At 48.3% G+C, this 17,540-nt stretch overlaps 1 protein-coding gene across 1 annotated transcript in view; it reads left to right on the forward strand.

The window, feature by feature from the left end:
• LOC111159506 (tripartite motif containing 66) overlaps positions 1 to 17,303 on the forward strand; it is a 51,732-nt gene extending 34,429 nt beyond the window's left edge. Inside the window, exons 12-21 of the mRNA XM_022522028.1 lie at positions 9,893 to 10,414; positions 10,571 to 10,763; positions 12,905 to 12,965; positions 13,383 to 13,557; positions 13,804 to 14,093; positions 14,572 to 14,698; positions 15,023 to 15,097; positions 15,463 to 15,615; positions 16,027 to 16,245; positions 17,006 to 17,303. Of these exons, the coding sequence (XP_022377736.1) occupies positions 9,893 to 10,414; positions 10,571 to 10,763; positions 12,905 to 12,965; positions 13,383 to 13,557; positions 13,804 to 14,093; positions 14,572 to 14,698; positions 15,023 to 15,097; positions 15,463 to 15,615; positions 16,027 to 16,245; positions 17,006 to 17,065 (1,875 nt within the window). The 3' untranslated portion in view covers positions 17,066 to 17,303. The remainder of the gene's footprint in view (positions 1 to 9,892; positions 10,415 to 10,570; positions 10,764 to 12,904; positions 12,966 to 13,382; positions 13,558 to 13,803; positions 14,094 to 14,571; positions 14,699 to 15,022; positions 15,098 to 15,462; positions 15,616 to 16,026; positions 16,246 to 17,005) is intronic.
• Positions 17,304 to 17,540: the final 237 nt, after the last annotated feature.

A 17,540-nucleotide genomic window follows, 5' to 3' on the forward strand; every position in this document is an offset into this window, starting at 1 on the left:
ACAGAGAACTTCCTAGGGGACATGATTTTAAGCTGAGATTTGAAGAAGTCAGGCTAGTGAAGGGAGATGAGGGAGAGGGCTGGACTAAATAATCAGAGGGAACGGCCAGTAGGAGGGTCTAGAAGTAAGAGAAAGCCTGGGGTACTTCAGGGGGTTTCAGATTGCTTGGCTTGGTGGGAACATGAGGTGGACTGGGGAATGGGAATGGAAGCAGAGTGCTTGGAAGGCCCTGTAAATTGTGCTCAAAGTTTAGCGTTTAGTCTTGGGAGTTGTGTTGTGAGGAGTGAAGGAAGGATTTCTTAGCAAGGAGGGACATGGTTTGAATTAAATTTTAGAAAGGTCACTTTAGCTATAAGAAGGGAGACCAAAATAGTACAGAGGAGAACAAGGAGAGATTGAATGGAACCAGCAACAATGGGTATAAGAAGGAAGCATGGACTTCAAGAGATCAGATCACAGGAGCTTTTGGACTTCGAGTCTGATTGGTGATGGGAAGTGATGGAGAGAAGGTCCTTTGGCTTGACATCCAGGTCTGTCTTGCCCACTGGATTGCCATTCACTGAGGTGGGAGCATGGGAAGAAGAGCCTATTTTGGGGGAGGAAAAAGGTAAATTCGAATTGTTGGCATTCTCCTGTGGAAGCTACATAAGAAGATGCCCAGAAGTTAGCTAGCGCTAGATGTCAGTAGTTCAGAAGGAAATATGGGGATTGGCAGTGCTCAAGGGTTAGGAGAAGCCATGTAGAAATTGCTGCTGCTGCTTTAATGGGGCCTGCTTCTGTTTCTCTAGACTGTATGGAGGAAAGGAGGGGAGCCGTGTGCAAACATGAAGTCTTTGTGCCTGTGTGGGTGGCCCACAGGGCTCTCTGAGCATCAAGGGGATGCTGCCCTACTGTGTGGCTATGGGTTGGCAGTGGGGTTAGTGAAGGTCCTAGGAACTCTTAAGTCCTCATTTGGAGCTATCTCTGGCCCTTATTAACCTGGGCTCAGGGAGAGGTTCAGAGGAGTATGTGGCCTGGCCCTTTCCTGATATTTTGTAGGCTTCTTCATGGTTTTGACTCCCCGCCCCCACCAACCACAAAAAGAACCTCAGTGTTGCCATCCTGGCTTAGAGGAGCCTTTGGGTCTACTTTACTGAGAGAGTTACTGGTTAGACACGAAGCTACCAAAATAAGAAAAAGGGCTTTCTTTTTTGAGGGAATTCATTGCCTTGAAGCTGGGATTGGGCATGGCAGAGGGTGAGATGATTGAGAACATGGAATAACATTTTGAGCATCTTATCATTGAATGATAATACTTTGTATAGCATTTTTCTACCTGTTCCCTTAGGTTTTTACGTAGAGTATTTCATTTTATCTCTTTGTTTATCCTAGAAGTACTATGAGGAAGCCACTTTCATATTCCCCTTTGAAAGATGTGGAAACTGAGACACAGAGAGGTTAAGTGACCCACCTAAGAGCTATACAGCAGAGCATTGACAAAGTTAGGACCAGAGCACAGGTTCCTGACCCTGGCCGTGCTCAGGGGCTAGGTTAGATCACCTCTCCTTGGGCACTGCAGTGGGAGAGTCAGGACTCCATCTGGTCTCTCACTTGCTGGATTTTCCTCTTTACACTCATTGGGAGTAGCCTAGGTGCTACTGGGGAGAAGGCTTAGGACCTAGCCTCGTCTGGTTATCTGGTCAAGGTGTTTTAGCCTCCAGCCTGCTCCTAAGCCCGTGATGGCCTACAAGTACCAGGAAAGTCAGAGGTCTATGTGAAGGCCACAGAACGGAGGAAGCCATGGCAGCCAGCGCCTCTCTGAGTATTCTGCAGGGACTCGGTCACGTGCTGAGCTGCCGACTGACATTCCATCACCACAGGGAGGACTTCGGTGACAGCACAGCAGCTGCACACACGCCCTCTCGAGTTGGTACTAACTGACTGCTGGCGAAAGCAGTGCTGCCGAAAAGTGAGATGGGCCAATTTTTGAATGGATTTTCTAGTGGCTTGAGCTCTGCTCTCTCAGAGGCAGCGTCCCCTACTACCTTCCCTGTATCTAGCAGGGTGTTCTGGAATGAATGTTGACATCTGTCTGGCCCTCGCAGTTGCCTCATCTTGGTTTAACCACTCTGAAGAGAGACCATGGTTACAGCATGATGACAGAACTCCTTACATCCCGAGTGAACCCGGAAGGCATTTTGACGGCCTCATTTGTACTTTTGAACTAGTCAACTAATGAGAAACACACACACTGTCTTCCTCAGAGCTCTCGTGGAGTCAAGGATGTAGGCATCACAGAGAGCCTGTCCGAGCCCAATTCAGCTGCAGGAGGACCTCTCTTCTGCTTACATGTGGTCCACATCCTCTGCAGAGGGCTGAGAGACCACTAGGATCCTGCTGATGGCTTCAGAGGAATCCGAGATGTATTTTTAGCAAACAATGCCTAAGCAGGAGGCTTTCCTGTGGTCTGCATTAGTAAGAGTTACGCAGAAGAGCGAGGGATGATGACTCATACGAGCATTCACTTCATTACCAAAGCACTCTGATGCCTGAGCTCACAATCTGATTCCTACAACTCAGATCTACATTAGCATGTGGAGGAGGAAATTAAAGCCCAGAGACGGGAAGTATCTTGCTTAAACTCATTCTCTAAATCCTGGCTTGCGTAAGGAAATACAGGGTGTCCTGCCTTCATAGTCTCCACATTCACGTCTGTGGGCCAGATCATGGCTTCTCAACTCCAACAATGGTCGTTTCCTTAAAGTTCGGCCTCAACAGCAGAACTTGGTGAGAACCTTCCCAGGGCCTCAGGAGGCTTTCTTAGGGCACAGCCCAGGTTCTGGTCAGCAGTTAGCAGTTGCAGAACTGTACAGAGATCTGCTCTGTGCTGCTCAGAAGACAAGCCAAGCATTCCCCAGGTCTGGCTCCCTGAATTTCACAGCCTCTAGGAAGGCTCTTTCCTCAGTTCTAGCTCGATTTCATTCACAGACCAAATCTGAGATCCTTGTCTAGGTCTCCTGGTCCATGAAAAAAGAGGTCCTTGTTTCTGGGCCCTGAATTCCCTTACACTGGACTGGCCAAAATTTCTCTGGGCGAATTCTCCTAGTCTCCAAGGCTTGGGTTTTGCGGGTTCCACTCATTCTGGCTTTTACTTCAGGTTTACCTGGAATCCACTTATTCTTTTTCTCTTCCTTCCCCCTTAGACTCTGGAGTCCTCTTTGCTTTTCCTGTCCTTCCTGAATCATCAGGGCGCTGGGCACTCTTCAGCTCTTCTCTCTCCACCCCATGAATGTTTTCCCATTTGACTCTGGTCAGTTAACATATGTTACCATATCCACAGGAATAGCCTTAATTTGCACAAGAGCTTTTCATGGAGTTGGAGGAGCACTCACTGTCATTAAGGGCAACAACTTTGCTATTAAAAATCAACTTATGAAACCACTTGCTAGGAAAGTTAGTTCCTTCCTCAGATGTCTGATTCAGTTGTTTGAAGATCTACTAATGTTCAACTAGTCTACCTGATGTGAAGCTGTCAAAACACTCAAATATTCCAAGATTTAATTCACAAATTTGTTTATCTCTGTTTATCTCAATCCTTGTCTCCTTATCTGTTTCCTTCAGCCAAAGTGAAGGCCTTTAGTGTGTTTCCAAGATAGTTTCCAAGTCATTGCCCCTGTGTGTTTACAGGGTGGTCAGTCTTTAACAATTCTGGTGATTGAGACAAAACCCTAAAACCAGAAGTGAGCAGGTGAAGCTTTGGAGCAGCAATGAGAACAGAGGTCATACACCCACACATCCTATTTGGTGTGAGATCATAAGTCCCTGCTCAGGTATATAGACAGAGGTCTTGACTGCAAGCTTAGTTATATGGTTTCCTCTAGAATTTTTCATTTTCCTGCATTAGAGCAGTAAGCAGGGTAGAAGCAAGGAGTCAGGACTTCTGTAATGGCAGCTAACGACAAGGGAGAAGACAGGAAACATCACCTGAGCAAGTGCCACACTGGGAGGTCATTTGGCGAAGGGACAGGCTCAGTCCTACAGGCCTTAAAGCATCACTGAACTGCAGCCTACTCCAGCAATAGAAGTCCATCCAAGTTCCTTTATGTCACTAAGAATGGTGTAATGAGGCTCCATGTACTTTGTTTATTATGACAAGGTGGTGTGTAAAGTTTTAGAAGTACTCCTATTCAAGATATTTTAAAGCCAATTGCATTTTGTTACTGAAAGACGTATGTTTCAGATATTTGGAAAATTAATTTCTGTGGAACACCACCCTATTTGTGCTATTCTATCCCCAGCAATATTATCTTGCTGTAAGAACCTGGAACTTTTATTAAACTCAGGGCATGTGCATTAAGTGTCTGTTTATTGACTTCTCTATCATGTCTTACTAGACTACTAGCTTTCTGGCTGATGGCACAAAATCAAAACCAGCCAGAAGATTTTTAAACCTTCGCCCAGATTCCTAGTCTTGGGCCTATATATGCTTGGGAAATCTGTGAGTGATGACTCTGTGTCTCAGTTTCCTTTTCTGTTGAATGAAGGAACCATGCTTTCTCTGAATTTCGATAATACCGTGTGCCAGTCATTGCAATAATGTGAGCACATTGAACTCCAGAACAAGATCTGAATGGTGAGGATGGGGAGGGGGAAGCCAGGTGGAAGAGCAGAGGTCAAATAGGAGATAGGCTATGTGGGTGAAGAACTGCATAGGTGACTAGTAAAAGAGCCTGAAAGTCAGACAGTTCAGGGAGGTCATAGGTCAGGCACGTTGTGAAGGCAGGTGGTTCAGACAGGTACGTTCTATAGGTTTCAGGTGGGTTAATTTAGACAGGTCACAGGTCAGGCAGGTGGCAAACAGATCAAGGAAGAAAAACAAGAGAGGAAAGGAACAGAGATAGGGACATGCAAGTATGGGAGAAGGAGAGAAAATTAGGAGCAAGCGAAGAGATGCTAGGTAAGACGCTCAGGGCAGTCTCCCCTTGTACCCCAGTGCCTGAGCTGATTATCAGAGTCAATGTTTTTGGCATTTTTGACTTCTCTTTCTGCCCTGAACTAGAAAATAGTTTATTTTCACTTGCAAACCTCAAAATACATATTTTTCCCTCATGAAATCTGTAGGTTTTGTATGTGAAGAAGGTAAGGTATCCGTTATGTAGCTGACAACTTGGGAAGCAGTTGCTCTATACAGACCTTACAGCCAGCCATATAATTTTGCCTCCTCACATTTGACCCCTGAAGGATCCTGGGTGCTAGAGAGGGCAGGCAGCATCATCTCCATGGAGGGATGAGCTTCTCCTGGGTGTGCGACACCAAATGTCAAGTGCAGCCACGTTCCCAAGCCTGGCATGCTCTCAAGAAGCCCCATCCTTCCATCCAGACCCTGGAGACCCAGCCTCCTTTCCTAGCCCTGAAATTTGGCCCTCTCCTTCTCCCTACTCACCTGGTAGCACTGACAGCAGGGTAGGATGGAGGTTCTCAATCCTCTCTTTGTTCCAGCACAAGAAATAGTTCCTTTTGTGTGTGTGTGTGTGTGTGTGTGTGTGTGTGTGTGTGTATTTAAAATTTTAATTATTTGTCAGAGAGAGAGAACATGCACAAGCGGACAGAGTGGCAGGCAGAGCGGCAGGCCGAGGCAGAGAGAGAGAAGCAGGCTCCCCACTGAGCAAGGAGCCCGATGTGGGACTCGATCCCAGGACCCTAGGATCATGACAAAGGCAGCGGCTTAACCCACTGAGCATCCTTTGTTTTTATATTTTGTACCTCTTCACTCCAGAGAGCCAAATGAAATAGCAACAATACCACCACAGTATACCTGTGTTCCTGAAATGCCACTGTATTTGTGTAGCCTGTAGAAATGGGGTGGGGTTGGCTTCCTTCTTGCACTTCCTCTGAGATCCTTCTCAGACTTCTCGCATGGATGTTTCTCAGGTTCTTTTTACCACTACCAGAGCTTCCCCCCACTTCCTGATGGCCTTGGTCTCCTTGAGGTTGGCTGTGGATGTGGACATGAAGAAGACTAGTTTTCAGTATCTTAGGACATGTTATTGACCCTGTGCTATGTGCTGGCTGCTATAGGAGCAGGTTCAGCAGGCCCAGCTCAAAATAAACTCTGATAGAATTTCCATAGTTCTTCCATGGCTCAGTGTGCATACCCCTCTCTATCATTGCATTAAGTCACACTTCATGATATGCAATAAGTAATCAGGAAAGGGAGTTGTTATCCTACAAAAGCATCCTGCCTCTAATCTGGAGATAGAGGTGGAGATAGCCTATCTCTAATCTGGGGAGTTTTTGTCCTTGGGAATTTCATGTTGTGCCTATTTTGTGACATGCAGCACCTGACTGTTCTTACTTGGGATTGCCACTGGCAGTTATTTGGTGCCCTTCATGCTTGGCACCAAGGATCTCATAGAGCCATCTGTGTCTTTGGCAGACGAAATGACCACCAGAGCTGCAGAAGATATACATGTCAAATGGGGAAAGGGTGAAAGAAACCAACTCAAAGGATTAGACTGTCATATATTACAGAAGGGATTGCAACCATCACTGGGCATTCTTGTCCTGAGATAAGGAAAGATAGAATCTTAAAAAGCTGTGGTGGTGTGTAACCTGGACAGTGGGGATGCCAAGGGGAGGCAGGTTACAGCATGTTTGAGATAGCTCTTCCGTACTTAATCTACCCAGTTTGTTTTGAGTTTCTCCCCAGACCACCTTCTCCTCAGTATTTATCTTGGGACTTAGATGGTAGAGCAAATTGGAGCCTTTTTATTGAACACTATTGAACTACCAAGGAACATATAAAAAACAAACTTTGGGGAGACAAAGGGCATTTATATTTGGCTCATCTGCTTTTTAAAATTGGGAATTAGGAATAGAACATAAAAGCTTTAACAAAGCAGTGAAATAACAAGGGGAAAGCATTGGGAGAGAAGAGAAAGAGGTGATAAGAAAAAGAAAAACAGGAGAGGAAGAGAGAGAAGGTTGAAGAAAGCAGGCAAGGTAAGGACAGTGACTGAAGCAGAGTGTGGGAGAGGGGAAGATGAGTTCACACAGAGAAGGACCAAACCAGACAGGCCATGGTTAAGAGTGTGGCTTCGGCGCCGGATATCCGGATTCTAAATCTGTAAAAATCCCACATCACATGTCATGCTTATTTGTTGAAACATTGAAAGGATTGCCCCAAGATCAGAAATAAGACTAGGATGGCTACACTCACTAGTTTCATTTGACCTGGTCCTCCTGTACTTAGCTGGCAGGGTAAGGCCGGAAAAACAAATGCAGGAAAAGGAAGGAGTAAAACTTAACTAATCACGGATGACATGATTTGTGTGCACAGAAATTCCCCAGGCGACTTCAGCAAGGTCTCTGAGTACAAGGTCAATCTATAAAAATCAATTACATTTCTATGTGTGAGCACCAATAAAGGGAAAATGGAGATTTACAAAGTGATGTGTTCAACTGCATAAAACATTTCAGATGCCTTGCCGAGCCTTGTTTTTCTTAAGTATAGGGTTAGGGCCACAAGAACAACACTAACAGTCACAATACGAGGGGCAGCAGCGGCAGTAGCTGGGGATCACAGAGTACCTGCCATGTGGCAGACGGTGTTCTAACCCTTTACCTGGATTTGTTCTTGTCACCTTCACAACCACCCTTTAACATTTGTGATGAGGATTTAGTGAGGAAATGTATGTAAGATACTTAGCAAATTTCCTCACATATAATAAATGATCAATAAATGTTAGCTATATATAGACAATCATGATTTTAGAGAGACACATAGACCCAGAGTGGAGCTGCTATTTATTTGATTTAAGTTTTGTAGAATAAACAGTCATACATTGTTTTTGTTTTTTAAAAAATTTTAAATAGCTCATGAATTCATTTATTCAGCCAGGTCTAGAAGCTGCTCCTGGGTCTAGAAATACAGTGGATAATCAAAATAGATAAAATCTATGCCCTAATGGAGTTTATGGTTTATGGGGGAAAATAGAGATTCATCATATAGTCTCACAACTAGGAGAATATACCCCACCCCCAATAAAAGGAGTTACAAGAATGTAAAAGGGAGGAATGAGGTCTGGGCCACAGAATGAAAAAAGGCTTTAAAAAAAAAAAAAAAAAAAAAAAAAAAAAAAAAAAAAATCACAAGTGAGCTGAGTTTAGAAGGACAAGTGGTATAGGGGCAGGGATAGGAGAATGTTCCATGGAGAGGAAGAGGTCTGTTTGAAGGGGATGAAGGTTGTAGGTGAAAAGAGAGCTTTGCATGTTTCAGGGATTGAAAAAAATGTCTGAGTGGCTAGAGCTCAGAGAATGGGAGGGTTGTTATGTGAACGGTGGCTAGAGTAGGACACGGGATGGGCAGTCATTTTCACAGCTGTCCTAAGAACAGTGCAGTGTACTGTGGGGTTTCATGCAAAGGAATGATGTGGTCAGATTTGTGTTTTGAAAATATTTCTCCAATGAGGAGACTACTGCTATCGTCTGGGAAAATATGAGAGTGTAACCCAGACTAGGACACCAGCAATAGAGAGAGGAATTAGTGGGAAGATATGTGACTTGTCTAAGGGGTAGAATTGATGGGTTTTGGAATTAGCTTGGGTGAGGGAGGAGGGATGGCCCACTGATTCTTCCCCTCCTAGCATCTGACTTGAAGAACTGGGTGACTGAAGGGACATTCACTGAGGTTAGGACAACCTTTCTTCACTGTTAAATAGGTTTGCTAATTTTGTAGTGAAACTTGAAATGATATTTGAAGTGTTTACTTTCCTGTGGAAATTTGAATATCTTACTCATGGGGAAAGGCTGAAGACACTGATTTTGGAAGCTTAGAGATATTTACTCTTTGTTTCCCCTTTGACTTTCAAAAGATGCCAAGTTGTTCTATCTTTAGTCTAAAAAGAAAAAAAGGCAGGGATATCAAACTTCTAAATTCCTAAATGTTACATTTAGAACCAGTCTCTCACCATCCTCCCTCCATCATATGTGTTTCTCCAACCTGTGAAACAGAATGCATCCAGCGCAGAAATCTATGTCTTTAACTTCACTTTGTGAACCTTTAGGTCTCTTCTCCCTGTAACACCAAGCAGAAGAAAACAATTCTTGGGGTTGGGAAGTTACAGCCTCATCCAGTGATTGTCCATACTCGGTCATATTAAGACCTAGCTGCTCTGATGTTCTCTGCTTCTGGCTTGGAAGGTCTTGGACAGATAGAGTTGGGCTAAGAAAGACTTTCCCATCTCTTGGTCAAAGCTTTCCCTTAATTCTAGTGGTTCTGGAGTTGATCTGAGCAAGCCCATGAAAAGGGCCTAGAGTTGGCTCAGGTTCCCCAGGACTGATTGGGTCCCCCTAGACCTTGGCATTATCTCAGAGAAGGCCTGAGGCAGATCAGAGTTTGAGCCTTCTGGACTTCTTTCCATTTATATGTAGCAGAAACTAGCCCACAGGAATGCCAGCAGGGATGAGAAGGCACTAGTGGTTTAGTCAGTGGGAAATGTGAAGTTGGAGGGCAGTCCCACAGTCTGATCCTATGCCTAAGTACTGGATGGAGGTGAAGAGTATGGGCTGATGATGGCTCTGTGTGTGTGTGTGTGTGTGTGTGTGTGTACCACCCTCATGGCAGGTTGTAGGTGATCTCTGTCATTCTCCCACACTGTTTCATCACTGTTTCACAAACACACATGCACACCAGTGTCCTCAGTCTGTGCCGCCCTCTCTGTCAGAGCCTAGCAGCCTCCTTGGCGTAGGGGACTGGGAATAGGACTTCATGTGTTGTCTGAGTTCCCTGCAGCTACTAGACTCTGAGGCTGCAGTGAAATCTGAGCATGGGAACTCTCTTGGGCTGCATTTCTCCTCCCTTCCCCTCATCCCCTGCTAACGGCCTGACTCTGCGCTGTCTTCGTTCCCGCAGCACTCCACTTCGGTGAGCATCATGGGCTTCTCCAACACATTGGAGATGGAGCTGTCATCTACCAGGCTGGCAAGGACCCTAGAGCCACAGATCCAGAGTGTGAGCAGCCTGACCGCTGCCCCTTCCCACATGGTCCCAAGCCTGCTGAGCAGCACACCCGCAACTGTGTCTGGCCTGACGAGTGGTCAAAACCAGGCTATGCCCAGCCTGACAGTCAGTCATCTGCAGACTGTACCCAGCCTTGTGCGCAGCACGCCCCAGTCTGTGCCTGGTCTGATGAATGATTCCTCCCAGGCCATCACAAGCCTAGCAAGTGATCACTCGCAGGCCAGGCCCAACCCAATGTCTGATGCCACCCAGACTATGCCAAGTCTGGCAACTTGTCCTCTGCAGAGCATGCCTCCAGCTTCTGATATGCAACCGGAAACCGGGTCCAGCTGCAGTCCTGGCTCTGGCCAAACTGGAGGGAGCCTGTGCTCTACAGATGGGGCTGACCCCTCCCTTGGGAATGCCCTGTGTAAGGTAAGTCCTAGGGAAAATGACATAAAACTTCCTCTGCTCATCATTGAGCAGCAGGGTGGCAAAGGCTTATCCTGACATTAGCTTAATAGCTCTATGACTACTAACAGTAAAACCATCTGATTTCTTTGATTCTTTTTGGCCTTTCACTTTTGAAAGATGGAGAGTGAGGATTCTACTCGCTTCACTGACTCTCTGGGACAAGACTCTACAACCCCGGGTCTGGAGGTTTCCAAGGATTTGGCTATGCCTTCAGAACTGGAGGAGCCAATTAACCTCTCTGTGAAGAAACCTCCACTGGTCTCAGCAGTCAATACATCCATGGCTCTACAGCAATACCGGAACCCAAAAGGTGAGGTGCAAGCCAATAAGCAGCCTGTCACTCGTGCAGGCCACAGGCATGAGCTCAGCACTTCCGGTCAGATACAGGTCAGGAGACAGGCTCGAGGCAGGAGGGAGAAGCGTTTCTCTCTCAGGCTCATTTCACTTCCCTCCAACACGGACTTACTGGGACCTGTTCTGTTTCCCTCACTGGGGCCAGGACTTAGCCTCCTGTAACATTTCCATGCAAAAAGTTCTGGAGGCGGAGGAGAGGCGGGGGAAACAGGAAGAACTCATCCCAGAGGGGCTAGCCTTAGCAAAATATTTTAGGGAAAAGAGCATATCTGACTTTGGAGTCAGGTATATCTAACTTAGAAAACTTTTTACCTTTGTTCTTTTATTCTTTGTTCTGTTCTTTTTACCTTTGACCTTTCCGAGCTGGTTTCTTTCTCTGTAAATGGGGCTAATCATAGCTACTACATAGACTACTGGGACCAATAACTACAGTGAGATCATTTGATGACTTTCTCTGTAGTAACAAGATTTGGCCATGCTTTGCCTCACACCTGGCAGTCCTATGGATTTGTGCTGTGCCCCAGAGTAAAGGGAATTTGGACCAGAGCAGGCACCCTCTGATTCTCTTCTCAGCTACCTACATACCTTTTCAAATGGGTCTTCCTTTTTTCTGTCATAAGCAAGAGCTAGCTGGGAAGTTTGAAAGCAACCATGGAGTGACTATTTGGGACTTTTTCTCTTTAATGTATGATATGTGTTTAGTCTGTAATGATCACTCCATTTCTTATACATTTAATAAATGAAAATGAAATAATTTTTCCCCTTGTTTTTTCACACTGACTGAAAGACCAACTGAACAATGATTGGTTCTTATTAACTGCATAATAATGGGACCCTGAATTTTAAGCTGTTACATTTTTTGGACCCTGGTTGCCCATGGAAAGTGCCTGGTGCTGAGTGGTGCTCAGTAAATGCCAGTTTCCTTCTCCATCCCCACACCGCCTCCTGCCCGTCCACACAGGCTCTACTGCACTACTCAGGGTAGGGCTGCAGGGACCCTTTTGCCTATGGAGTATGAACTAGACTCTCAGGTAGTACTAAAATCCCAGCACTTGGGTGGAAAGGCAGAGGCTGGACAGAAGGACTCCTCAGAGCATGTAACACTAGTATATGGAGAACAAGAGATTTCTGAACTCACTTGGAAGGTGAGAAGCTGGCCCCTCAGCACCTGACCCAACACTCACCCCTAGACAGCCTCTGAATGTAAAGTGTGGTTTTTTAAATTTATTTTTAACTTTTTAAATTTTTAAATTTTAAATATTTTTGAAGTTTTATTTAAGTAATCGCTACGTCCGACATGGGACTTGAACTCACAACCCCAAGATCTTTTTAATTTTTAAATATTTTTGAAGTTTTATTTAAGTAATCGCTATGTCCAACATGGGACTCGAACTCACAACCCCAAGATCAAGAGTTGCATGCTCTTCTGACTGAGCCAGCCAGGCACCCCATATCTGTTTGTCTTTTTAGTTATTATTTATTTATTTATAAAGATTTTATTTATTGCCATTTGAGAGAGAGAAGGAACACAAGTAAGGGGTAGGGAGAGGAAGAAGCAGGCTCCCCACTGAGCATGGAGCCCAACGTGGGGCTCAATCCCAGGACCTGAAGATCATGACCTGAGCCAAAGGCAGAACCTTAACCATCTGAGCTACCCAGGGACCCCTCTGTTGTCTTTTTAAATATTTTATCTATTTATTAGAGAGAGAGAGAGAGAGAGCACACACACGCACATGTGGGGGGAAGGGCAGAGGAGAGGGTAATAGTCCCAAGCAGACTCTGCACTGAGCATGGAGCCTGATGTGGGTCTCGATCCCAGGACCCTGAGATCATGATCTGAGCCAAAACCAAGAGTTGATGCTTAACCGGCTGAGCCACCCAGATGCCCCTGTTTATCTTTTTAAAAGAAGGTGGGCTTCTTTCTCTCTGAGGAAGAAGAGCCATGGTAGGATTGCCACCATTATGAATGATTACAGTGTGGGTAATGATTGCGTGACAGGTGTGTGGCCAACGGGATGCGTAGTACATATGAGTGGAAGGTATGGGTTATAGGGCGTGTTAGAAATGTACATCACAGGCATTTGTCTTTTGTCTTAGAGCATGAGAATTTTGAACAAGGAGCCGTGGAGATGGATGCAAAAGAGAATCAGAGTATCAGGTAACGGGCTTTTGGCCCAACCTCCGTCTCTAACCCTCCAACCTCATGTCCTGGGAGGTTGGCACAGGAAGCCAGCATCCTTGATGACTAACTAGAAGCAGAACTTTACCTATAACCGTCTTCTTCAACTCCCAGACCCTCGAGTAGAATCATGTGGTTGGGAGCCTAGGATCTTGTGGGAGGATATCCTGGCTCCTGCAGCAGGAGGCATGTGCTTCCTCTTTAGGAATTCCCTTTCTTTGAGCAGAGGGCACCCCCCCAACCCCGGGGCAGGAAGGTGCCATGTAGGCCTGCACAGGGTGGGACTGGGATCTGGGGCAGCAGTATGGTGGGATCGTGCATCGTGGATGAGCTGACTTAGAGGCTGGGGTCAGAGGAGGCTCCTCCTGAGACCCAGAGGTGTCTCTCTTGCCACAGGCCCTTCCACAGCGAGCCTAAGATTCCCTACGTGCGGCTGGAGCGACTCAAGATCTGTGCTGCCTCCTCGGGGGAGATGCCGGTGTTCAAGTTGAAGCCGCAAAAGAATGAGCAGGATGGGAGCTTCCTGCTGATCATCGAGTGTGGCACTGAGTCCTCCAGCATGTCCATTAAGGTACCGCTCTGCTGTCTTGTCCTTGAACTTGGCTTACCCTGGGAGCCTCTCTTTTCTCTCTGCTTCTGCCAGAATTCTGGCTCTGTCGCTGACGCTGACCTGGTGCAGATTTACCCCTGGCTGTGAGGGGGCTGTCCCAGCATTCCTGGGGCTCAGCTGGCCTGGGGGCCTGGTCAGTCCATCCTCTCCCTCCCTCCACAACTCGTTGGTGCTATGCTCTGACTGCTGACTCCCTTCTTCTCCAAGGTCAGCCAGAACAACATGCCTGATGCCATCCAGGCCCCAAGTCTTGGGGGAAGAAAGGTCACTGTCACTTCTCTGGCTGGGCAGCAGGCACCAGAGGGGGAGGGTGTATCTCCTGAGGAACAAAGACTCATTCCTCGGAACCCTGGAGCCAAGAAGGGGCCCCCAGTACCCATGGAGAACGAGGATTTCTGCGCCGTGTGCCTCAACGGGGGGGAGTTGCTGTGCTGTGACCGCTGCCCCAAAGTGTTCCACCTCTCCTGCCACCTGCCGGCCTTGCTTGGCTTCCCAGGGTAAGCCATGCAGGTCCTAGCAGGGTGCTTTTCCGAGAGGCCTCTCCCAGGCCCACACAGCTCCCTGGGCTGGGCTTCTTCCCGGTCTGGGCCCCTGTGAACTGCAGGTCTGTGAGTTAGCAGCCCTGCTGCTGTGTCTTGTGTGCACGGACAGGCAGACGTTTGAGATTGGAGTGGTTTCCTTTCTTCCTCTGTTCCCAGCTTCCTCCTACACACACAGATTTGTCCCCATACTCCTGTTGCAGCCCCTTGCTGAGTCCTTTGTTTTTCTGGATTCACTCCATCCCGAGTTACTGAATTTCTCTCAAGCTGGTGGTTAGGAAGCCATTCCTTACAGGGAGGACTAGGTACTGAGTCTCCCAGACTACTGCACCCCCACCCCACCCCCACCTGCCCTGGGTATCTTGGAGCAGAGGGATAGGGGCGGTGGCTCTGGGCCATGTGCTGAGGCCTCACTGGGCCTCACCTGCCTCTGCAGGGGAGACTGGGTGTGTACCTTGTGCCGCAGCCTGACCCAGCCAGAGATGGAGTATGACTGTGAGAATGCCCGCTATTACCCACCTGGAATGCGGGCCACTCCTGGCCTGAGTGTCTATGACCAAAAGGTAGGGAGGGGTCTCTGGGAACAAGGTTCCCTGCCTGGGGCAGCACCCCTGTGCCAGGGGCTGAGACTTTTCTGAGGGGTTGGGAGGCCTCTCTACCTACCTCTCTGTTGGGTGATGCCCGACAGCCTGGCCCATGGGGGTTTGCTGTGAATTCCTTCCTGCCAGCTGTTTTCCTCTGGTCTGGGAGGCTGGGCTCTGCCTTCTCATGGTAGCCCATGCCCTGTGGGACAGAACTGCCCTGCTGGAGTTACCAGGGTCACTGTCTTCAGTCTTCTTGAGGTGGGGCTGGGGAGAAGTAACATGCTGCCCTTCTGGTTTCTGCAGAAGTGTGAAAAGCTGGTGCTGTCCTTGTGCTGCAATAGCCTCAGCCTGCCCTTCCACGAGCCCGTTAGCCCGCTGGTAAGGAAGGCTGCCTGTTTCTGCCGGCTCCCGAGGTCCTGGGCCCGTGGTGGGTCCCAGGGGTATCCAGGGTGGGCTCAGAGCATGGCCACTTGGAAGTCGAGTTAATACGTGCCCGGACTAGCGGACCCAGCCGTGGCCACCACAGCCCCCCAACCCCACGGCCACTGCACCGGACTGGACAGTGAGCCAGTCCTCTTTTCCCCCATCTCTTTGTCTTCTTTCTCCGCTTTTCTTCTTGCTGCCCTTCTCTTTGTTGTGTTCTTTCACTCCTGTCCTACCTCATTCTCCATCTTTTCCTTCTTCTTCTCTACCTCCACTTTTTCTCTCTTCCTGCTTGGCTTCCCCTTCTCTCCTCCCCCAAGGCCCGGCATTACTACCAGATTATCAAGAGACCCATGGACCTGTCGATCATCCGGAGGAAGCTGCAAAAGAAGGACCCAGCTCACTATACCACCCCAGAGGAGGTGGTATCAGACGTCCGCCTCATGTTCTGGAACTGTGCGAAGTTCAATTATGTATGTCTTGCCTGTTTTCCCTCTCCCCTATTTCCCGGGGATCCCAAGACTCTTGGCTGGATGGGGATATCAGGTTTGGTCCTGAGTTGCTATGAAGACTTGGGAACAGACTTTTTGGGGCCTCCATAGTGAGTATTTATAAGCTCTCTCCCACTCTTGGGCCTCAGCATGGACTCAAGAGGAAGAAGGGGGAGTGCTAGTGGTTGGCCATCTGTGGGTAACTGTCAGGGCCACTTCTGCTTTGAGAGATGCCACTAAACTGATTGTCTTAAGTCTTTAGGAGAAAATGTCACCTCCTAGACCTCCAGGAAACTAGCCAGGCTTTGCACTTGCCATAGAGCTCTTGAGGGACCACGAAGAGATGGGCTGGTGGGAATGGGCAGGACCATCACTGCTGTCCTTCCCCTTCAGCCTGACTCAGAAGTTGCAGAGGCCGGCCGCTGCCTGGAAGTGTTCTTTGAGGGCTGGTTGAAGGAGATCTACCCAGAGAAACGGTTTGCCCAGCCAAGGCAGGAGGACTCAGACTCCGAGGAGGTGTCTAGCGAGAGTGGGTATTCCACTCCCCAGGGCTTCCCATGGCCCCCCTATGTGCAGGAGGGCATCCAGCCCAAGAGGCGGCGGCGGCACATGGTAAAGATTGCTGCCAGGTGGTGGGCGGGCGTGGGGGGTGGTGGGGCAGGCAGGGGGCACCCAAGCAGCCATGTGTAGGGCAACCTAAAGCCAGACTTCTGGGGAGGCACAGGTGAGTGGTGACCATGAACCCTCACTCCCAGCGCCTTAGTCTAAGGGGAAGGCAGCGTGTGAGGCTCTTGAAGTTTAATTTGCTGAGACTTGAAACTCAGAAAGGTGACTGTGCATGCCCAGGTCACCTAGCAAACTAGCAGCAGAATCAGGGTAAGAAGCCAGGGCTCCCAGCTCCTAGCTCGGGGCTGGTTATTCTGCACTGTGATCCCTAGGAGAGGAGAAACAGCTGTCTCTATCTGATCTCAGCTTGGGTTTGGGAGAAAGGAAGGTGTATTTCCAGTCCCTTGGTGTAGAGAAGGAGGGAGAGGTGTTGCTCGCAGCAAAGAGAGCTCCTCCGACCTTGTGTCTGGTCCCACATAGGCAGACTCGAAATATCACTTAATGCTGTTTCATTCCACTGAACTGTATTGCCTGCCTGCTGGGTGCCAGGGCACGACCAGCCACCCCCCCGTTGTGTACTGTACTTGGCACACTGTAGTGTTCAGTGGCTGCAGTGAGCCTCGCTGTTGCATTCCTGGGCTAGACTAGGACACCTGCGCTCTGGGGAGTCCCAGTCTGGACACTGCGCCTTTCCACATTAACAGGTGCTACACTGGGCCATGTTAATGCTACACATATATATATATATATTTTTTTTTCCTTTCAGGAGAACGAAAAAGCAAAACGCATGTCCTTCCGCCTGGCCAGCAGCGTCTCCCAGGTGTGAGAGCTGGCAGTAGAGCAAGCAGCCTGGCAGCTGCCACCCCGTCCTGTCGACCACTGTCCCCACCTTTCAGCTCATTCTCTTCAGACCGTGGATGTGAGACGAGTCTTGTCGAGCCATGGAGTGCTCTTCTTTGCCGTTTGCATCTTACAGCATTCATTTGGGAGCCATCGTGCATCCACTACAGAGAAGATTCCAGTAATAAACAGCAAAGAGGGAGGTGTTCCCGATTCCCAGACAAATCAGATGTGTAGGGTCCACTGGACAAGACCGCGCCGGTCAGGCTCGGGAGGACCTAACCTCCTTGGTGACCTCCCTCTGCTGAGGAAAGCAGACTTTTCTCACCTTTCAGTGTGCAGGGCTCAGGAGCAGTGTATATATCCGAAGTCCTCCTGGGCCCTGAGGGGTGGGGGAGAGAAGGGAGAGAGGTTCTGACGTGTAGCAGGCCTGTGATCGCTGGCCCAGCACAGCCAAAGAC

The sequence above is a fragment of the Enhydra lutris genome, unplaced genomic scaffold (genome assembly GCF_002288905.1).
Source record: "Enhydra lutris kenyoni isolate GAN:26980312 unplaced genomic scaffold, ASM228890v2 scaffoldscaffold68, whole genome shotgun sequence".
In the NCBI taxonomy this organism is placed as follows: domain Eukaryota; kingdom Metazoa; phylum Chordata; class Mammalia; order Carnivora; family Mustelidae; genus Enhydra; species Enhydra lutris.